The sequence below is a fragment of the Dendropsophus ebraccatus genome, chromosome 5, assembly GCF_027789765.1.
Source record: "Dendropsophus ebraccatus isolate aDenEbr1 chromosome 5, aDenEbr1.pat, whole genome shotgun sequence".
Lineage (NCBI taxonomy): Eukaryota > Metazoa > Chordata > Amphibia > Anura > Hylidae > Dendropsophus > Dendropsophus ebraccatus.
The window spans coordinates 92,426,374-92,450,192 of NC_091458.1; the positions used below are offsets into that span (position 1 = coordinate 92,426,374).

At 41.1% G+C, this 23,819-nt stretch overlaps 1 protein-coding gene across 2 annotated transcripts in view; it reads right to left on the reverse strand.

Moving 5' to 3' along the window:
* Positions 1 to 23,819, reverse strand: part of PCCA (propionyl-CoA carboxylase subunit alpha) — a 447,530-nt gene that overhangs the window by 300,934 nt on the left and 122,777 nt on the right. For both annotated transcript variants that reach the window (XM_069970721.1, XM_069970720.1), the window contains exons 7-9: positions 12,316 to 12,447; positions 9,089 to 9,125; positions 2,973 to 3,051 (exon numbers count right to left, since the gene is read on the reverse strand). In XM_069970721.1, coding sequence (XP_069826822.1) covers positions 2,973 to 3,051; positions 9,089 to 9,125; positions 12,316 to 12,447 — 248 coding nt within the window. The remainder of the gene's footprint in view (positions 1 to 2,972; positions 3,052 to 9,088; positions 9,126 to 12,315; positions 12,448 to 23,819) is intronic.

A 23,819-nucleotide genomic window follows, 5' to 3' on the forward strand; every position in this document is an offset into this window, starting at 1 on the left:
TTCTGCTTATGCAGAAAATGATTATGCCACATAAATTATACATTAAATAGCATTAGCAACATGTCTACTTTATGTTGGCAGTTTTTATTAAACAGTTTCTTTTTTTTTTAGACAATAGGAAGCTTAAAACATTAGCAGCAATTTTCCAAATTTTCAGTAAAATTTAAAAATCTGATATTTTTAGGTACCTGTTCAGGTTTAAAGTGTATTTGAGGGGACTGATGTTAAAAAGCTTTTTAACCGAAAACAACTGATCAGTGAATAATATTTACTTATCAGCCGCTAGGGGGCAGTAGAGGGAAGCTGCCGAAGACTTTCGAAGCCCGAAGAGCCAAGGATTTCCGGAGATTGCCGAAGACCCGACGCTGGACCCGATCGAACCCGGAAGTAAGCAGACAGACGCCGCGGACCACAGATCGTCGCTCCGGATGCCGGGATCAGGTGAGTATAGTGCACACACACTACACACACCTGTTCTGCACGCCTCAGCTACCTAGCTGAGGGGTGTAGAACCCGGCAACACTGTTTTTTAACAGTTTGATCGCCGTGATGGGCCGGCCGGTACTGCCCCCGTGCCAACGAGCAGAGATGGCCTGCTATACATTATAGCAGGCATTCTTCCACTAATCGCAGTGTGTGAACACACAGAGATCGGGGAATTGGGCGTAAGTGTACACCCGTTTGCGTTAAATCCCATTCTGTGGGGGCGTACACTTACGCCCGATGTCGTTAAGGGGTTAAACACCATTGTACCTTTATCAGCTATTGTGAAAAATAAAATCTATATTAATGTCATAAAATGTACCAAACGTACCAAACTGTTAATCTGTAATAACTCCAAATGTTAACTACCCAGACATATATAACCAATAAAATTAGAGAGGAGGAGCTGACATGAGAAGACAGGTCCCATTGACAAAGGAAGTTTATTGCCCATTTACACTGAGTACCTACACACAAGATAATCAGTGCTCATTGACAGGGCAGTTATATTTTCAAGATGAAAGAAGTAAAAGGTGTGCTGTGTTCACTTTCATTATGTAAGGTAGCCTTTACACACAGATTTATCTGACAGAATTTTGAAGCCAAAGCTAAAAATGAATTTGAAAAAGAGAGAAGAGTCTTTCCTTTATATTCTGTCCTCTGTTTATAGTCTGTTCATGGCTTTGGCTTCAATAAATCTTTCTGTGTAAACACACGATAAAAAGATAATGAGATACAATTCTGTTTTTGGTACTAAGGTTCCAGTATTCTGTGGGTAAAAATGCATCATAAGAAATGTTTCACCCTTTTTTCCTATAGTGATACATTGGCCCCTGAGGAACAGAACTAAATTTTACCAATCCAATCTTATTAAATTTTTAAGGCGCTTATATAAAGCACAGGGCATATTTTTTTAGCATGCACAATAATGGAGGCTCCCAGAGACATGACCCTGAAACTTCACAGAATCATAGCTCACTGTCGGCTCCTCACAATGGATGCTGTCCATAGAACCAATGCTCTGGATGGAGTGAAGGGCAGGGAAGAATGAATGAGAATCTGCTATGTCCTGCACTTGTGAGCATTTTAGGCATTTTATTATTTGTAAAATACGACATGGAGAGAAAAGAGCTGTTGCACATCACACCTATGGCTGACACTAATGCCACTCAGCTACATTTAAAAACCACCGCCAGGATGTTGGTATATAATTTGATCAAACCATATTGCCCCATGCGTTTGGGGTTTGGTCCTGTGACATTGGGGTTGCAGGCCATTCCGTGGCCCCCCTTCTCTACTTGCGCATGCTTTGCAGGGATTGTGTTCGCTGACCAGCACAGTGATATTTTTTGGTTAGGGACTCATGTGTATCAGAGACCTGCACGTTGGTACATGAGGCAATATGGTTTGATCAAATTATATACTAACTTCTGATGTTGGTTTTTAATGTAGCTGAACAAGCTTTCGTGTCAACCATAGGTGCGATGTGCAGCCATTTCTGAATTTTTGGCTTGTGCATATTTTATGTATTCTGTCCCTTTTTTCATTTTGACTGGCACTCCTCCCTTGTAAGACCCATATGATCCAAATTAGCAGGAAGCACCTGTGTACATATAGTAAGTACCTCCTTTGATTCTCCCATTCTACCTGCAGGAGTAATGGTGAGAGATAAGAGCTTGTTCACACTTGTGTTGTTTCACGCCCACTCTCTCCGTCAGCAATGCCTGCAGGGTTTGGGAGGCCATTTGGGGTTTTGTCCTGTGACATTGGGGTTGCAGGGCCATTTCATGGATTGTGTTCGCTGCATGCGGGGATTGTGTTCGCTGACCGGCACAGTGATCACAGTGATGCAGGTTCACATACACCATCAGCTCTCTAAATTTAATGTTCTAAGCAGGAAAGGATTAATAATACTATGTGACCGCATTTTCAAAAAGAACCAGTGTTGTAAATTCATGTACAAAACAAAAATGGATATCAGAGAAACTCCTGCTCTATGAAAATTTGTAATCCCCAAGTGTTATTTGGAATCTTATGTATCCAAAGTTTTAATTTAAAAAAGTCTTTATAAATTATGGAATTACTCAAAGTATTCCAAGGTTAAACCAATAAGATGTCATTTACATGGTTATGGATTATGTATTCATCTCTGGAATAGAATTTTATTTGACCTAATAATTCCTGACATTACACCAGTGACATACACCAATAAGAAACACACATCTCTTCGAAAACGGCTCTGCTAACACAATGAAGCCATAAGAAAATTCAAACGGAGAAGATTCATGATAAAAAATACAACATTATATACTGTACAAAGACAACAATCAAAGCTTAAAGACACTTATTAAAGAAGCAATTAGGAGTATCAAGACAGACTATTACAGACTATGTGTAACTTTGAAGTGATAGTTTGGCACATATCTTAAAGACAAAGATGTAGAATTTGGTGGCATTAATCAAAGTTAGCAGTGTGGACAGCAGCTCACCTGGTCTCTTCATCATTCCAAGCAATCCTCATGCCTTTCCCACCGCCACCTGCTGAGGCCTTGATCATGACGGGGTAGCCTAACAGCGGGGAGCAATTAAACACAAGTTCAGCCTTTGATCATTTGGTCATATGAACATGTCAGTTTGCCACGTTCCCCATGTTACAGTAAACAATATTTTTTCTACTTCTAAGCTGTGACGTGTCTGATTCAGTCCCAAACAGAGATATTTTAATGAACATCATGAACGGTATATCTGTTATTTCCTACTGTTATAATTAAGAAAAAATGGAAAGCAGTCCCTCAAGAAATCTACGTTCCCAATTTTCAAGAAGACCCATATATTGGCATTCACTTTTGCTAAACCTGATATTACAGATTTGTTGTAGCTGTGTTAAATATACCTCTGCTGTGCTAATGTGCTAAGTTTTTCAATGTTCAGTGATGTTTATGGTTGATTTGCAAATCATGAAGGCTCAGTAACAAAACTGCAGTTCCTTTCTATGTAAGGCTCTATATACATAGCATCTAAGCACAGTGGCCATCCAGCACTAGAATCTTGGGCTTGACGCCGACCAAAAACACCATCTGCACTAAATTTGTGTGTCATTCAGTAGTTGTGTGGGTTTTCACAAGGCACTCCAGCTTCCTGTTACACCAAGAACATGCCAAGTTAATTTGGAATTTAGACTGTTAAGGCGTATTACATGACCTGAACCTATTATACAGCTCAATGATCATATAGCCAGGGTTGCATCTACACTATTACATTTTTTATACAGGCCCTTCGCCTTAATCATTTGTCTAGTCGTACATCTCCTATTACATGGAGAGATGTGTGACTAAAAGCAAAAGCTTTTTTTGGCAAGTTTAACCCCTTAAAGAAGAAGTCCAGCCTCTGGGGTTTTCTTAACCTCAGAGGTTGGACTTCTTCTTTAAGGGGTTAAACTTGCAGGGGGCACAGGGGAAAATGCCTTCCGGCAGGGGTCCAGGTGCCGGTCAGATGGTGCATCTCGGGCATGGGCAGAGGTAAGCAATGCTTCATTGTTACTTTCTACCCTGCAGCTACCTGTAAAAAGTAAGCTGAGGTCGGACTTCTCCCTTAAGGACCCACGACATACCGATACATCATTGGAGCACACCTAACCCCTAGGTGTCCTTTGACATAAGGGTACAACATGGGCACCTGTGAACAGATGACCCATGCCGTACCCATACGCTAGTATTTGCTACTGTACAAATGCCTTTCCCCACTATACTCCCGAATTGAAATGTAACCTATAAGGCCAGCGAGGGAAGATGGTCATTTCAGGACAGAAAATTCCCTTCTGCTAAAGAGAATTATAAAATAAATAACAGCTATTTATAGAAGTCCAAATGAAAAGCAAATTCATATCAGACTGCAATTTTCAATAACTCATGGCCGAATGGTCATTCAGTTATCAGCTCTCTCCCTTGCAGCCTCCAGCCTCCCCATACACAGGAAAGTTAAGGCATGGCCGAGAGCTTCTGTGTTCTCTATGGGGAGAGTTAAACTACAGCCAGAAAACTCTGGGTGCAGCTTTTATTTACCAGAACATCATATGTAAGTGGTAAGTCATGAAAGCCCTACACACTTGAGAAGGTTGAGCTAATCAGGCAGGGTACAGTGATTAACATTAAGTGTACCCAATGTGCTGTTTTTCTGTAAAATTCATTTTTATCAATATGCAAAATTATGCATTTTCTTCCCTAGGGATGTTACTTTACCCCAAGGTGAACAGATCAACCCGCCTTCTCTTATGACAACGCTTTAGATCAGCGTTTCCCAAACGGGGCGCCGTGGCACACTAGGGTGCCGGGAGGCATTATTATTGTATGGGGGCACATCTGGGGGCATTATTATTTTATGGGGGTTCACAGCAAACGGCATTATTAGTATATGAGGGCACAGCAGGGGATCCTACATACAGGGGGCAACCCACATTCCTATTCTCTTTACTGCACATAACACCAAACAGCGAAGATACTATGGGAGCCTATAGGAGGTAGAAAGGAAGTTGATAGGAATGTGCGGAGCCTGAGATGTTTGTCTGGCAGGTTCTGAAGAGATGAAACATAGCTTGAAGAGATGAAACATAGCTGGAAGAAATCATCATGGAGGCCTGGGCCGGATGGAGAGGAAAAGGGAAAGTGACGCCTCAGATCAAAGAAGACGTCACCTGTGAATCACTGAAAAGATGGTTTTTGTATTTTGTAGAACATTATTTAGCACGGGTGCCCCGAGGTAATTTTTTTTTCCAAGGGGTGCCCCGAGGTGGAAAAGGTTGGGAAGCACTGCTTTAGATGAATATTCATCTGCCCCACTTTAGTGCCAAAACTCTTGTCCTATCTGAAGGCTTAAACTTGTTTACTTACTACATTAGAACAACGGCTCTAGATTTTTAGGGTATGTTTCCACTACGGAATAGGCTATGCATTTCAAGTGTAATCTGCTAGAAATTCTGCCTGTCCCATTGATTAATTTGGATTTCTCAATTAATCAATGGGATAGACAGAATTTCAAACAGAATCCGGAGCACATATTCCACTTAAAGTTCCTCGCCTGTCCCGTAATGTGAACATACCCTTACTGCGCAAGCAGTTAGAAATAGTTTTGTCATCCATAGGGCTTTATTTTTATATCATATTAGTACATTTATTTATTTGTATTGTGATATTAAGGGAAATGGTTCATTGGCAGGTTTTTGGGGGGTTAAGCACAAAGGGTGGCTCCTGTATGTTTTTGGGGTGGGGCAAAAAATTTGACAGTTCTTTATTGTTTACTTAATCTATATATCTATATCTATATATATATATATATATATATATATATATATATATATATATGCACACATATAGTGAAATCTCCCTTTGGTCTTTTGAGAAGGAAGCCTTCCTACTCAAGCCAGATTTTGTGTGACAAATGTCTTCTTCTGTGCCACTGCTCACTTATAACACTTATAAACTGCAAAACACATGACCTGTTGAATGGTATGGTGCTCCTTTACTAAATAATTCTAAAGTTTTCACAGCACCTATTTTTATTTTTTATTGATTCTAATGGAGCAGTGTCATAGAGGGGCGGGGGTTTCTTCAAATTGGGGGTGGTCTGGCCCGCCTCCAGTGCTTCAGCCCCGGCCTGGTGCCCATGAATAAAATGGACTGCAGCACTGGCTTTCCCGTGCCGTTCTATACATGGGTAGTACTTAAAGCAAATGTACCTGATGGTGAATTCGCTTGAAGCAGGTTCCACTGTAGTGCAGTTTAACAGGATTTATTCAGGTACATACAGTAAACTCCAACAGAAAGAAACATCAGTGGTGACCGTAATGAATTTCTAGCACCCACACAGCCTGCTTGCTTCTCAGCTTAAAGGTACCTGAGTTACCCCAATCCTACCCTGTAATTCAACGGATTCCCACTGGGCTAAACTCTCTCTCCTTGTGGCAAATCCAGCTCCTGTGCTGTTATCGGACTTCTGTTTTCACATAAATCTTTTCTACTCTGTCACTGTTTCTACCACACACACACACACACACACACACAGGTGTGCTTCCTTTTACCTCACAACACACTGACTGGACTCCCTTCCTGATTACTGTAAACTCCCTCACTGCTGGACAACTAATAATGTTTTGTACTGGTACTTTGGGTATTCTCTAACTGCTAGACAAAAGTAATTAATTAACCCTCGACAGTGACAGATAAAGCTCCCCTGGGTGACATATCAATCTACGTAGATAGATTAGAAAGAGAGAGAGAGATTAAACAATTTAATTTACCCTATACTGCTCTGATAGTTTCCCTGATGGGTGGGATATCCTTGGTGGTAGGGGTTAGAGATGAGATGTTACAGCTTGCCTGGCAACAAAAGAGACCTAGTTCATGTGACTTTGGTCTCAGAAGGGAGGGGGAGGACAGAAGAATTGAGACCATGTGGACCAAGAAGTGAGAGTCTCTCACACTCCTGCATCCCCATAACACACACACACAGCCTTCTCCATTCATAGCGCGCGCGCACACACACACACAGCTTGCCGCATCCATAGCACAAATACACACAACCTGCTGCAGCCATAGCCTACAAAAACACGCACAGCCTGCTGCAGCCATAGCACACACACAGCCTGCTACAGCCATAGCACAATGAAGAAAAACACACGATCATCTCTCAGAGAGAAAACACCACACTGAGGACAAAGGCTACTGCTACACTACTTATGGCTTCTCTTTCTCCTCTTTATTACACAGGATATCTTCATATTAGACTGCTGCTCATATACAATCATTCAGCATCAGTACAGCACAGATCTACCCCCACACAATGGACTCTTTCAGCTCAGAAACAAGCTGCCAAATAGAGACCAGATAACTGATATATGGAGGAAACTAAATGAACGTGAAAAAAGGGGTTTCCTGGTTGTTATGAATAAAGGGCTTAGATTAATAGAACATAGACTATATTAATAAGGAATAAGGAATTTATAAAATCCATATGAAAACTCAATTATAAAATTTTAAAAGATTTTTTTTAAAGTGGAGTTGGAACATTTTTCTGACTCCGGCCAAAACTAGCTTCCGACTCCATGACCCTGATAGAGCCAATAACAATGAATTATAATGGTTACTCAAACAATCCAGCATTAGGATATGTTCACACTAAGAAATAGGTGAGGAATTACCTCTTCTTGAGTTGGTGCAGAATCTGTGCAAAACTGGCGCGAAATTCGAGCGGAAAGCGTAAATTTAAAGCCCCAATGGCTTCTATAGGATTTCTTTAGTAAAATCTGCAGCTGGTAATTTCCATCGTGTGAACACAATGGGACATTGCTTTGTCCATATTTTACAGGCAGCCTTATAAAGGCTCTACAAACCAACAAGATTGGAGCTTATTTGCCAGCACAGGCTAATGTAAAAGTGCCCCAAATACAGTACAGCACAATTACTGTTATGATTGGCTTCAGCATGGCAACAGTTTAAGGCTATGTTCCCACACCGTCAAAAGGACTGACATTTTTATTGGACAAATCATTTAACAGCAAATAATGGCTGTTATTTGGAATCAACAGGCTTTATTATAGAAATAATGGCTGTTATTTACCATAAGTCCTTTAAGGAAACAGTGAAATTTGACCTTAAGGACCACACTAATTTTAATTTTTGCTTTATTTCCTCCTCGCCTTTAAGAGCCATAGTGCTTTGATTTTTAAACCTAAAGGGCTGTTTGGATTCTTATTTTTTTTCACCATGATCTCTAGTTTTTATTAATACCAAACTTTTAGGTGTTTTATATATAAAATGGGAAAGGGGGTGATTTAAACTTTTATTGGGGGAGGGGCTGTGTCATTTTTTTAAACTTTTTTATTTTAAACTTTTTAAGTCTCCCTAGGGGACTATTACATTTATGAATTACATTCCTATCACTGATCAATGCTATGCTGTTGCATAGCATTGATCAGAGTTATCAGCCATATTTACATAGAGACTATCTGTAGCAGATACTATGTGAAGATCACAAAGCTGACTGCATGGAGGTACCTCGAGCAGTCAATAAAAAAATGATAGGGAACCAGATTGTACAGTGACAGGAGTGCAGCTTTAAAAGGGTTAATGGTGGCAGTCAGTCATTAACAGTGAGGAACCGGCTGCTGTACTTGATTATATATTTCACAACTATTTTTTATTCTTTTACCCTTTAACAGTTGCATTTCAGAGACAGTCATAAAAATAGATGTCATCAACACAGTATTGTAAGCAATGAGAATCTATATTTGAAATCCCATCACTGTAAATAAGTTGTTAACATTGACCAATATTTGATTAACTAGCACAAGAACATATACATACAATACTGTCTTACAGTTGCTGCAGAAATAAAAAGGCAGTATGTTAATCATTTGTATAGAAAGCATGTGGTGCTGGAGTGGGAAAAAAAGGAGCCATTTCATAGGTTCTTCAAAAGCCACAGGCAAATGAGATCTTAAACTATTAAAACATTATTTGTTCTATAGGGATTACCTATTACACATTTAATTTAGTCAAGCTTGTCTGCTAAGAGGCATACAAATCCCACCATAGCTAATTTAAGAACTTACCAATTTCCCTTGCAATTCTGACAGCTTCATCTGCATCCTGTAAAAGCAGGAAATGAGACTCACGTTAATCCCATCAGCCACTGCTCTGTGTCCTAAGGGCAGCCATATATTGCACTACTGTCTCCTCCGATTCATTTAATGTTTGATTTTACAACCTTGTGACCTTGTTCATTCCGAGGAATGTAAAATTAATACCATAAGTGGAATGTAAATTCTACCTCATCATTATTATACTACTAGAGGAAAACTCAAAGCGCTATCCAATCAGCTGACAGGAAGCAGAGCTACTATTGAGAGATGGCCTTTTGCAGTGGCCGAAATGAAGTGATTAAATTTCAGTGTTTACAATCCATAATGGGCCATAAATCAGGGCATTAAAACTTGTCGGCTAAAGCTTGTTTCTGTCTCCTCTCCTATTTGGCTGTCATGTTTTCCATGAAACTGACAGCAGGGGGAGATGATTCTCTATTGTTTCAAGTGCTGTTAGTTTTACCAGCTTCATTTTATACGGAGCAACAAAGATTGCTGTAACACGTTAGCCAGCAAAATCCAGCTTCTCATTTAAAGACATACAGTATCAATGTAAAATAATTCAAGTATTCAATAAAGAACACTGGTTCATTGGTTGGTGCCACCATGTGTCATAAAAAATGGTCAAACCAATTCACAGCCAAAATAAAATTATAATTATAAAAATAAGACTTTTATTAATGAAAATATGATTTTATATACTAGATAGATAATCATGTAACGCTTATATTACAAGTTGATATGGGAAGTCTTTCATACATTTTTTTAAGAACAAGAAGCTTGCAAAGCTTGCTTATGTTTTGAATGTACCTTTTGCGTATTTTCCCCTCTCCTTAGATAATAAAGTAATAATCCTCTTTTAAAGAAAAAAGTTTCACTACTGTGTTACAGACCCATGAAGAAAAAGGACGCTAGCAGGGGAAGTTGGCAAAAAATTTAATTTCCTTTCATTAACTAGTCTGCTCCACAATCGGTGCTTGTTAAGTTCAAAGCAGTCTTAAGAGCAACCTTAACTTTAAGTCCTTTTACTCCGAGCACTCACATCTGCTAATGAGATTTTTTTTTTTTTTGTCCACAAAACAACAATTGTTTTTAAGCCATAGATAAATTCCCTCACAAGAATGTATAGGTTTACTGTTTTATTACACCTTGTTTCTTTCTATGGGATGTTGGCTTAAAGGAATGAAATTCATGAAAAGGTGGTCATTTAAGAATGTTAGTGGTTTGTACACATTGAGTAGTGGGGAGCTTTGTTCCTGCCTGTGACAGTTATGCGAGAATACTTCCCCTTAATAGCCTCTCTGTCAGGAAGTGTTAAACCCTCCAAATGCAGACAATTAGAAGCTCTCCAGCAATATGCAGCAACGCCTGATAAGTGCTAGGAGTGGAGCACAAGTTGGGAACTTTCTGCATTTCTTTTTGTTTGTAAATTTGAATGTGTTAGGAAAAAGCAATTACCAGGCCAATATATATTTAAGTAAGGAAACTTGGTAAGAATACAAAAGTACAAACAAGAAAAAAGGGAAATAAAAAAAAAATAAATTAAAATCCTGTAATAAAATATCAGCTATGCCATAAACAAAAGAAATATCCCTTGGTGTAAGCACTTTATAAGTACCAGGGCACAAGCGTTCTGCCTCATTGGCTAAACACAGCATAATTTTTTTAACCTGCTCTACAAGTTATGCCTAAACCTCACCATGAGCAGCTGTCTTTATATTTTTTAATCTACAATTTGTCTCCAAAAGAACTGTACTTTAAATGTACAAGAGTATATTCACACGCAACAGTTTAGTTGCAGAAATTGAAGCCTATTTTTAACTACAGCTATACTTTGCGCTTCCTAAAATCTCTCTGCCCTTAAAGGAAATGTACCATTAGGTACATTCGCTTTAAGTATTACCCATGTATAAAACAACGCTGGTGCCCGGGCCTGATTCCCATGTGCAGCACTGTTCTATTCACGGGTACCGGGCCGGGGGTGAAGCACTAGAGGTAGGCCGGTCCGTCCGCCCCCCCCCCCCCCCCCCCGGGGCTGGTACCCATTGATAGAACAGCACCGTACACTGGAACCAGGACATGGTTTGAATTTAAAAAAAAAAAAAAGGACCTCTACACCGGCGTCGTTCTTTACATGGGTAAAACTTAAAGCAAATGTACCTGTTGGTATAATATATATTTTTCTGAGCAGCAACTAAATGGTAGAATATTTTTAATGAAGGATATTCAGAGAGTTGCTTATTTTTACACTAAGGAAACAAACGGTGAAAAAAAAAAACAAATAAGAAGGTGTCCACAATTTCAAAGTATGTCTGAAAGGAGAACCATAGTTGTACACTTGTTTTCAGTAACAAATGAGCACACAAATTAGTTGAAGGACATTCCTTGTATACTTTTAGTTATGGCAGATGCCCAAAAGATAATTACAGCAGTTTACACAGGATCCTGACACAGTCAGCAATTGTACAACCACATTTAACAGGAATTATCATATACACACAATCCTAATTTGCAATTAGCTGCTCATTTCTTAGAAATGTGCAAAATTAATCAGGCATGGCAATTAGACAAAAAGGCAAAATGAGTGTCGCATGGCAAATGTTATCATGGCTTAAACAAACAAATAAGTACTTAAACATTCCATGAGCAAATTCCCTGTCAACACCCATAATCACCGAGCCAATTTTAAGATTTTAGCAAGTGTATTAAAATAAAGCCATTTTCCCCCTATTTAAATCTTTCCTATAGTGATAACTGTGAAGATTTAAACAATTTACTTATGTTCGTTTTTATTTCTTTTACTGCTGTATTTTGCTTATAAGACACAGACATTTGGGATTGCTTACTTCAAAGAAGTTTCCCCATGGAATCATGGCTAACCCTAACTAGGAATGGGGAAAATCATCGTATAACTAAAATTCCATGCATAGCAATAAAGCCAGGACTCCTGCATGCCTCATTTGTATCAGCGGGGATAAAGTGTTGCTGGCCATTTTATAGAAAAGAGCACCTAATATATAGGGGCTCTGTCCTATTCCCCATGTTTATTTTGTAGAGGAGACAACAGTGACAGGTTTTATGAGTTGTGATGTCCTGAAGACGAACTAGCACAATAAAAAGGTAGTAAATACATTGCTGAATAAGAATTATGTTTTCAGTCATTTATCACAGTACATGGGCCACAAACCGCTCCTCACCTTGACCACCCCATCAAAGCCAGGGATGGTGTTGACCTTTGCATTCTTGGCTAATAGCTTGCTTTCAATCTTGTCTCCCATAGCTTGAATTGCATGAGTGTCTGGCCCAATGAAGGTGACGTTTTCCACTGCCTGTGGAGACAATAAAGGTTTTACTTTTACTAAAAAAAACATTAAGTGTTATCTGTGGTTTCACACTTCAGAGAAACCTTTAAAGAGAGCATGTGGAGAGTAATGTAATTAAAGGTTATCCACTCAGCAAACAAAATTGTTTAGAAACAGGCCAACCTGCCCATTCATTAAGTGCACATATTACGTGAGCGCTTAAAACTACAGTACATGCACTGAAATCCTTGTTTTCAGTGCTTCATTAGAATGCAAGTATCCAAAAGGGTGGATTGTTCCTGTCAAGTGACAGTTATGTGATTGACAAGTATGGCATCCTCACTTGAATGCTTAGCCAAATGCAAATTACATCAGTAATTTTCCTATTTCTCAGCAATTTCAACAACATAAAAACAAGTGTAGAAAGAATTCACAAGACAAGATTTTTTTTATCAGATAAGTCAGTGTTATTGCTGATGAAACCTGGGATGCGTTCAGTTTTACTCCTTTTTACATATACAATAAAAAATTTCCACTACTACCCCTTATCCAAAGCAGATACCATGTGAGCGATTTTTTTGATCAACCTTACTAAGGCTAGGTTTACATATGTCAGATGCATGCATTTCTGTTTTTTGGGAAAAAACTGACCACAACTGATGTAACAACTGATGCCAAAAAGGCATCAGTTGTCATCAGGTTTTCTATCCTTTTTTTAAAAAAAAAACATCAGTTGGCATCAGATGCAATCAGTTGCCATAAGGGTATGTTCACACCTCGTTTTCGGTCCCACGTCGGGCTGCACGTAAGGAATCAGTGAAAAGGGGATGCGGATATGCAGCCCGACTTGCGGCCTACGGTCACATTGACTTAAATGAGCAGGATGGAGTCATTATGTGACTGTGTTCTGCTCACTTGCGGGATGTACATGGCTTTTGTGCAGGACTCAAAAGCGTGGTCGACCACGCTTTTGAGTCCTGCACAAAAGCAGTGTACGCCCCGCAAATGAGCAGAACACAGTCACATAATGACTCCGTCCAGCTCATTTGGTCAATGTGGCCGTCGGTCGGGCTGCATGTCCGCATCCTTTTTTCACTGATTCCTGACGTGCAGGAATCTGTTCACAGAGTCTGTTCTGTTCACAGAGTTCACTATGCTCTGTTTATAAAATTTACTTCAGAAGGCTCTTAGCTATTGGGGGGGGCAAGCAGACCACCTAAAAGTGAGGCACTTGTCAGTTTACTCTCTACATGCCATGAGTGCTATTGATCGTGGCATGTGTGGATATAAATGCAGCGATTAGACTGTAGTCCGCTCTAGGTACTTGAGAACATCGGATGTAACATACAGCAAGCACCTGCAAACTATAGAACGGGTACAGCTCCTGAGTCTGCTCTATATGCAAGGCATTTCGGCAGTTAAACCAAATGGGATCAACAGTAGCTTTTGGCCTTTTAAGAAAGGTTAATGACTGAGCAAACGGCCAGCCCGACTGAGCCTGACTGCTGGCCCATGTAAACACAATAGTGATTGGCTGAGAAAGAGCAAAAGCTCACTTTATAATTTGTATAAAAACCACTTGTTAGAGGCACATCTCCTTGCTGATAACAATGTAAGCATATGAGAGGAGTAGTTTGAAATAAGAATCGTAAGCGTTATATAACAGCATACCATAGAAGTGAAGGTAACAAGTGCCAATAAACTTTTACCTATTTTGCAGATTGTATGGGCAATTCATCAACACCATATAAAAGGACCCTTAATTCTTCAACCCTAGCCTTGCCAGAAAACAGGTTAAGCTAGAATAAAATGACTTTATAAAATACCTGCAACTGCCATTTCCGATCTCATCCAATTACAGAAGGTTTAAACTGAAACCTTTACCTACTAGCAGTAGCTACCTAAAAGACTTATCTCTTGAGTAAATAGTTATAAGCATGATAAGCTGTTGTATAATACACTTCACTTATCAGTAAAGAGCAATAATTGTGAGTGGCAGAACTCAATTTTAGTGCCCTTTTACACAGGACGATTATCAGTAATGAATTCTTAGTGAAGGTTTACTTGTTTAAACAAGGTATGTGCGTCTGATAACAATGCATCTAAATGGCTGCACAAATGATACAGCAATAGTTCTTGCAGCCCAGCCAGACGATGAATCGAGCCTTGTAAAGTGTTTACAAATGAGTGCTAATGTCACTGACCAGCGCTTGTTTGCTATGTCCCCTTGAAGCGTGTAAAAGGGCCCTTAAAGCCCCTTTTCCCTAGGGCAACTGTGAGGAGCAAACGAGCGATGTCAGTGCTAATTTGCTCCTCGTTCCCCGCTTGCTGCCGCCGCTATTACTCACAGCAACAGATTTGATGGCCCGGATTAAATTCAGAGCAAATCTGCAACTTCAAATCTGCTGCAGATCTGCAGTGGATCCTGTACATGTGAGCGCACCCTAAAAAGCATTAGCTGAATAAGAATTTTTAATTTTATTCATGTTATATTGCAACACAAAGAATTGTCATGTTACAAAAACATACAAATTTGTTAAAATAGAATATAAAAATATTGAAATAACATTTTTATTAGAATTGCAAAGAAATAATGATTCAAATTTTGTATGATGTTACATTAAAGCACACAAATCTACAGTATGAATGAGAGAGTTTAAATTTGTGACCAAAGATCCCTTTAGTGACCTATACAGATTAACATTTTAGAAACATAAGTAATGGGGCATGTTTATGTGATTGTTTTTTCTTTTTCTTTAGAGAAGTGTTAAAGGAGAAGTCCAGCCAAACTAAAAACTCTGCAGAAGGCAAGAAAGCAAGGGAGCATAAAAAACGATTATATACTTTCCTGTTCCCATGCACTTACAGCAGTGCATCAGAAGCTCCCTGACAGCCACCAGGCTCTACTTCCTCCTGGCTTCCTGCTACGTCACATCCCGGTGGAAAGGTCCTGCTCAGCCAATGACTGCAGCAGTGTCCCGCCCCTGTCACTGATTGGCTGAGCAGGCATTCAATGAGCTGGGTCATGACGCTCTAGGAGCAAAATATTCAGGAAGCTGACAGGTGTCTGGAAGCGGTTAGGCAGCCCTGCAGGGGTACAAGGGATGGGTAAGTATACATTTTTTTGTTCCCACACTGCCCTGTCTTCCACAGATTTTTCAGTTTGGCTGGACTCCTCCATTAAGAGGTCTATTAACATACTCTGTGATATGATTAAAGGCAATGTGTCGCCTATATCTTCTTTTACTGCTTAAAATCAAATACTAAAACATGTTCTTTAATTCTAATCTGTATCTGTTTTGTGTAATATTTTTTATTTGTACATTGGTATGGGGGCTGAGTGGTTTCTAACAGCATTTAATGACATGCTTTTCAGCAAGACTCATGGCCATAGACAACAATAGACAGTCAGTGCCCTTGAGATAATTGTGAAACATTACGGAACATTTTAAGAGGTCATTCCAAAGGGAGCTGCTACTATCTCCTTTATCTATTAGTGTCACATGTCGCTGCAATGCTGTATAGATCACTTTACAGCAGCCTCCTCTACAGACAAAACAGAAAGTCTCAGCTAGTTTTAGCCCCAAAGGTAAGGATTTCAGATTTTAGGATATAGATAAGACAAATAGAAAATTAGAAGAAAAAAAAACAATTTTCCAAAAATGTATTTAAAGAGTCACTGTCGTATTTTTTTTTTTTTGCAGAAATCAATAGTCCAGGCGATTTTAAGAAACTTTGTAATTGGGTTTATTAGCCAAATCTGCCATTATCTGCATGTAAAAAGCCTTTTCCCAGGTCCCCCCCTCCTTCCTCTTTTTCATCCACTCTGAAAAATCTGAAAATTGTGACTTGTTGCAGGAGACGTACCCTGTCTGTTCTAGGGAGAGGGGAGGGGGGAGGAGGAAGGAGGGAGTTAGCCGGCAGCAGAAAGCAGATAACAGTGGATTACAGGCACGGAGCTGGGTGACAGCTGTAATCTGAGCTCAGACAGGTCAGTGGTGATGGTCAGAACAGATAACGGGTGAGGGATTTGTAGATTAACTCTTTGTTGTCCTGTTTTGGTCTTTTCTTTAGCTCTCTCCATAGGAGAACAATGAAGACAGGGGGGAGAGCTTCAAACTGCTTTTTCATGATAAAAATGCATTTTTCGGATAATAAACCCAATTACAAAGTTTCTTAAAATCGCCTGGACTATTGATTTCAGCAAAAAAAAAATTCACGACAGTGACACTTTAACATAAAAAATTATTTAAAGAACAGAAAACCTGAAATCTTCTGATGACACATTCCCTTTAAAGAGAACCCGTCACTCCCGGGCAGTACCTAAGGTGTTGACAGTGTGCTGTAGCTGGCAGCCCCCCAGTGAGCATGGTGCCTTTATGGTCATTTTCTGTGCAGTGGATTATGTACAATCTTATGTCTCCTACTGTCACAGAGCAGTTGTTTGTGCCACACTTGTCATGCATTCTCCTCCCTCTTCATGAATAATCAATGCTGCCTGGCCTCCTGCTCGCTCAGCTGTCAGCTGATTGCAGATCAGTCCTCTGTAGGCAGTTTATCTCTAAAACAATCTCTCCTCCCTAATGTGTTGGAGCTATGGTCTAGGGATAACTCACCTGTCTAGAGACCTGCCAGCAGTTAATTCTCTGGTTCAAATCCCCTGATGGAAATTAAATAGATATCTTTTTTTTTCTCTCATTATTGTATCATTTTTAAGGCTATTTTCACACACAGTATTTTTGCTTAATATTTTGGTCAGTATTTTGCAACCAAAACCAGGCGTGGATTGAGAACACAGAAAGGCTATGTTCTCACACTGTTGAAATTGAGCAGATGGCTGTCATTTAATAGCAAATATCGAAAGTTGTTTAAAAAAAACAAACAAACAGTAATTTGCCATTAAATGACAGCCATCTACTCAATTTCAACAGTTTTCAACCCACTTCTGGTTTTGGTTGCAAAATACTGACCAAAATACTGAGCAAAAATACTGTGTGTGTGAACATAGCCTTAAAAATGATACAATAATGAGGAGGAAAAAAACTCGAACTCCATCAGGAGTTCGAACCAGAGAATGAATTGCTGGCAGGTCTCTAGACAAGTGAGTTACCCCTAGACCACAGCTCCAACACATTACAGAGGAAAGATTCTTTCAGACATAACCTGCCTACAGAGGACTGATCTGCAATCTAACAGCTGAGCGAGCAGGAGGCGGGGCAGCATTGATTATTCATGAAGAGGGAGGAGGATGCATGACAAGTGTGGCACAAACAACTGCTCTGTGACAGTAGGAGACATAAGATTGAACATAATCCGCTGCACGGAAAATTACCAAAAAGGCACCATGTTTACTGGGGGCTGCCAGCTACGGTACACTGTCAGCACCTTAGGTAGTACCCGGGAGCTGACGGATTCCCTTTAAATTCAATTCTATCTTACAGCCATTACAACTGCACACAGTTGACATCTTTTTTACAGTGGTCATTTACTTAAAGAAAAGAACAAAATCCATTGCTTTCATTTGTTATTTTTTGAAATTGAAAATAACAATGCTTTCGCTGTAGTTAAAAGAACAGCATAACTCTTTTCAGGTGTTTCAAACTAATGACAGAATACTTTACACAAATTTCTTTAACCCCTTAAGGACAGAGCCTGAAATGGCCTTAATGACAGAGACAAATTTTATGAATATGACCAGTGTCACTTTAGTCATTAATACCTTCGGGATGCTTTTACCTATCCGGCTGATTCTGAGATTGTTTTCTCGTGACATATTGTACTTTACATTTCTGGTAAATTGGAGTCGATACTCATAACAAATCTTTATGAAAAAAAACCAAATAATGTGAAAAAATGTGAAAAAATGCATTTTTCCAACTTTGAAACTTTTTTGCGTATACAGAAAGTGGTTATACCACATAAATTATATATTAAATAGCATTAGCAACATGTCTACTTTATGTTGGCGGCATTTATTAAACTATTTTTCATTTTTTTTACACAATAGGGAGCTTAAAACATTAGCAGCAAATTTCCAAATTTTCAGTAAAATTTCAAAATTAGATATTTTTAGGGACCTGTTCAGGTTTAAAGTGTATTTGAGGGGCCTGTATGTTAGAAAGCCCCACAAAGCACCCCATTTCAGAAACTGCACCCCCCAAACTCTGCAAAAGCACATCCAGAAAGTGTTTTAACCCTTTAGGGGAGTCACAGAAATAAAAGCTAAGTGTGTAAGGAATTTGAAAATTTAAATTTTCTGTGCAGAGATTTTATTGTAATCCAATATTTTTCATAATTATAAACCTATTACCAGAGAAATGCACCCCAATAATTATTGCCCCGTTTCTGCAGTTTATAGAAATACCCCATATGTGACCCTATTGCGCTATTTTTTTTTTAGTATTCTTTATTTAAGAAATTTTCTCATTTTACAAATACATAGAAACAGATTGACTTTAGTCATAAACTGGTGATGTTTTTCCTCTTAACGAAACAGGTACGTAAAACATGGAGGACAAACGGTCCGTCTAGGGCTGGACAATAACCCATCTGTATGTAGTGGTCCAGAAGAGATCCTGGGTGACCCTATTGCGCTATTTGACGCAACCACAAGCCTCAGATATAAGGGAGCGCCTAGTGAATTTCAACGCCTCCGTTATATTTGGTCATTTTTGACTGTACCACTTCAGGTTGGCAGAGGCTCTGGGGTGTCAAAACCTAAAAAACACCCCTAAAGGGACACCATTTAGAAAACTACACCCCTCAAGGAATGTAACAAGGGGTGCGGTGAGCATCTGGACCCCACAGGTGCTTCACAGATTTTCCGAACAATATGGCGTGAAAAAAGAAAAATTTATTTTTTACACTAAAACGTTGTTCTAGCCTTCAATTTTTCATTTTCTTAAAGGGATAAGAGGCAAAAAAAGACAAAAAATGTGTAGCGCAGTTTCTCCCGAGTACAGAAATACCCCACATGTGGCGATAAAGTGCCAAGGGGGCGCAGGACGAGCCTCCAAAGGGAAGGAGCGCCAATTGGCTTTTGGAAGCTGAATTTCACTGAAAAGGATTTCAAGGGCCATGTCGCATTTACAGAGCCCTCGTGCTGCCAAGACACTGGAAACCCCCCACAAGTGATTCCATTCTGGAAACTACACCCCTCAAGGAATCTAACAAGGGGTGCAGTGAGCATATGGACCCCACTGGTGACGGGCACAAATGTGGAACAATGTGACGTGAAAGGGAAAAATTTCATTTTTTCACTTTCATGGCACAAATGTGCCCGTCATCAAGGGGTCCATATCCTCTTTTCCCCCCCTGTTAGATTCCTTGAGGGGTGCAGTTTCCAGAATGGGGTCACTTGTGGGGGGTTTCCAGTGTTTTGGCAGCACGAGGGCTCTGTAAATGCGACATGGCGTTCATCATCCATTCTAGCCAAATCCAACCTCCAAAATCCAAATGGCGCTCCTTCCCTTCGGAGGCTTGCCCTGCGCCCACATGGCGCTTTATGTCCACATGTGGGGTATTTACGGACTCGGGGGAAATTGCTCTACACATATTGCGTGTTTTTTTCTCTTTTAACCCCTTGTGAAAATGATAAATTCAAGGCTAAACCAACATTATAGTGTAAAAAATGTAATATTTCATTTTCACGCCACATTGTTCCACATTTGTGTCCGTCACCAGTGGGGTCCATATGCTCACTACACCCCTTGTTACATTCCTTGAGGGGTGCAGTTTCCATAATGGGGTCACTTGTGGGGGGTTTCAACTGTCTTGGCAACACAGGGGCCTTTTGAATGCAACATGGCCCCTCGAAATCCATTCCATCCAAATCCAGCCTTCAAAAACCAAATGGCGCTTCTTCCCTTCGGAGGCTTACCCTGCACCCGCATGGCGCTTTATGTCCACATGTGGGGTATTTCCGTACTCAGGGGAAATTGCTCTACACATTAAATGTTTTTTTTTTATCTTTTAACCCCTTGTGAAAATGAAAAAACATGACAAGATTAATAATTTAGAGTAAAAATTTTACAAAAATTACACTAAATGTTGGTCTAGCCTTGATTTTTTTTCCATTTCCACAAGGGGTTAAAAAAGAAAATGAACACAAAACGTGTAGGGTAGTGTCCCCTGAGTACGAAAATACCCCACATGTGGGCATAATGTGCCATATGGGCACAGGGCAAGTCACCAAAGGGACAGAGTGCCATTTAGAGGCTGGAATGGAGGATGGAGGCCATGTCGCAATTACAAAGCTCCTGTGCTGCCAGGACAGTAGAAACCCCCGACAAGTGACCCCATTCTGGAAACTACACCCCATAAGGAATCTAACAAGGGGTGCAGTGAGCATATGGACCCCACTGGTGACGGGCACTTACGTAGAACATGTGCCGAGAAAATAAAAAATACAATTTTTTTCATTTTCACGTCCCAAATGTGGCCGTCACCAGGGGGCCATATCCCAGCTGCCCCCCTTCTTAGATTCCTTATGGGGTGTAGTTTCCAGAATGGGGTCACTTGTGGGGGGTTTCTACTGTCCTGGCCGCACAGAGGCTTTGTAATTGCATCATGGCATCCTCTAATGGGAATGGCGGCCATACCTACTTAGCTGGGGAAAAGGGACAATTCTAATTTATTTGGGGGTATTAGGCCAATTATTAGTTTATAAGGTTGTAAATGACAGGTGTCCATCAAATTCAACCTGTGTTGATCCAGAGGAAGGCAAAAACCCCTCGTGAGGCAGACGACAGTAGCCTCATCACAGGGGAAAAATTCCTTCCTGACTCCATAATGGCGATCAGAATAATCCCTGGACCAAGGTGACCCCTGAAATAGGAGTAAGGGACAGAATTTAGATAATGTAGAACCCCAGTGACGTGTGGTGCGCCTTGGAGCGATCCAGTATGCAGAGGCCAGGGTGATCAGGACAGGTGTCACACTGGTAAATGGTGTCCTTCCTGATCCCCCTGTTACCCCACACTCTGCACTTCTTCTGGGGTCTCCCGTTCTCCTGTGTGGGGGACGTCACCTGGAAAATGTTGCCCTGGTGCGATACGGGGTCCTTCATATCCAGAAGCGCTGGGTCCGCTCCATGGCTGCTAAATATTAGGGCGCTATTACTACTTCTGATATTTACGGATCGTGCCACAAGCTACAGGGCAGCGAGGGACCGGAAGAGGGGGTGCTGGTATAAAAGTTATCCCCGTACAGGTGGTGACCTTTATCCAGCAGTGGGAAGATCAGTTCCCGGACGACCTTCCCACTAACTCCAAGGATGGGGGGGGGGGGGGGGGGGGGGGGGGGCCGCTGGGGGCTGGATTCGGGTGTCCCTTCCTACATACACTCTAAGGGTACATGCACACTGCGGAATCGCGACAGATAACCCTTCGTGCATTCCACAGCTGGCACCCGCCGGCGGACTGATGCAGGCGCACGTCTCCACACGTGTCATAGACTCCATTCTATGCACGGGCGGATTCCGCTCTCCGTCCAACGTGTTCATTCTTTGGATGGACGACGGATTCCGCCCGTGCATAGAATGGAGTCTATGACACGGGTAGAGAAATGCGCCCGCATCAGTCCTCCGGTGGGTGCCAGCTGCGGAATGCACAAAGGGTTATCCTTCGCCATTCCGCAGTGTGCACGTACCCTAAATCTGTAAGTGTACCCTGAGGTACTCTCACAGTGTTTGTAGAATTTCACTCCATACCGTCATCTCTTATTGGGACGGTACTGGCGGAAAAGACGTGTCTGGGGGGCAGCGTACGCTACGCTACCCCCAGACACGTCACTGGATGATGAGGATGAATGGAGGAAAGAAGGATCCCCCCATTCATCCTCACTGGCTGTTTCGGTGTCGGAGGCAATAATAACGTATCCCTCTGACGCCGAAAACACCCTGGGGGCCATCTTTATACGGGGATTGGTATATGGGGTATGTAGTGGTGTAGTGTCAAACTTTATTCAGTGTAGTGTGGTGTAATGTAGTGTTTTTTACGTGTTTTTTTACAGTAAGTATAAAAAAAAAACCTACGCCAACAAAGGAGTTGCTGATAAATGCCGCACTTATGTGCGGCACTTATAAGCAGACCGTGGCAGTAGGATATAGAAAAAAAACACCCTACGCCAAAAAGGAGGAGTTGCTGATTAGCAGCGCACTTTCGTGCGATGCTGATCAACACTCAGCGGCGATAGGGTGCGGAAAATAGAAAAAAAAAAAATTTGGAAAAAAAAAAAAACCTTTTTCTACATTCTGAATATCCCTGTAGCTGCTGATAAGTGTATTACACATATCAGCCGCTAGGGGGCAGCAGAGCGCAAAATCCGGAAAATGACGAGGCTGGAGCCGAAAATAGCCGAAAGAAGACGACGGGGACCGCCGGAAAGACCCGAAGACCGAACGGAATGACGGAGGACGCCGCGAACCCGGAAGACGCCGATCAGGAGCCCGGGACAGGTGAGTAATGTTGAAATACCCGCTCTGGACCCCTCGGCTACCTAGCTGAGGGGTCCAGGGCAGGTATTTACTATATTGTGGGACTCTGATCGCCGTGCCACCGGCCCGATCGCCGTGAACGGCCGGCCGGCCGTTCACGGCGATCGGGCCGGTGGCACGGCGATCACCATTACTTTTTACAGTAATGGCGGTCGGTGCCGTCCTCGGACAGCACCGACCGCCATTTTTTTCCGGGTCATCGATGACCCGGAAAGGTTCCGATCGCCACTATTGGCTGATCTGAATTGATCAGCCTATAGCGGCGATCGTAAGCACGGGGGGTGTTAACCACCCCCCGTGCCGTGAAGCTAAGATGGCCTGCTATGATTTATAGCAGGCCATCTTCCCCGATCGCTGTGTGTGAACACGCAGCGATCGGGGAAACATCGGGCGTACCCATACGCCCGTTTGCGTTAAAGCCCAGGCAACGGGGGCGTATGGGTACGCCCGATGTCGTTAAGGGGTTAAATGTGTGGCATATATTCACACTCAAAACACAAACACAAACATAAAATTATCATGGGAATGTAGAGTCAATTTTAAAGATTTTACTAATTGGTCACATAGTTGTCTGGCAGGGTTTTTAACCCTTTAAGGACATGGCCCATTTTCGTTTTTACGTTTTCGGTTTTTCCTCCTTGTGTTTAAAAGGTCATAGCACTTGCATTTTTCCACCTAGAAACCCACATGAGCCCTTATTTTTTGCGTCACTAATTGTACTTTGCAATTACAGGCTGAATTTTTGCATAAAGTACACTGCGAAACCAGAAAAAATTCAAAGTGTGGTGAAATTGAAAAAAAAAAAACGCATTTCTTTTATTTGGGGGAAATGTGTTTTTACGCCATTCGCCCTGGGGTAAAACTGACTTGTTATGCATGTTCCTCAAGTCGTTACGATTAAAAC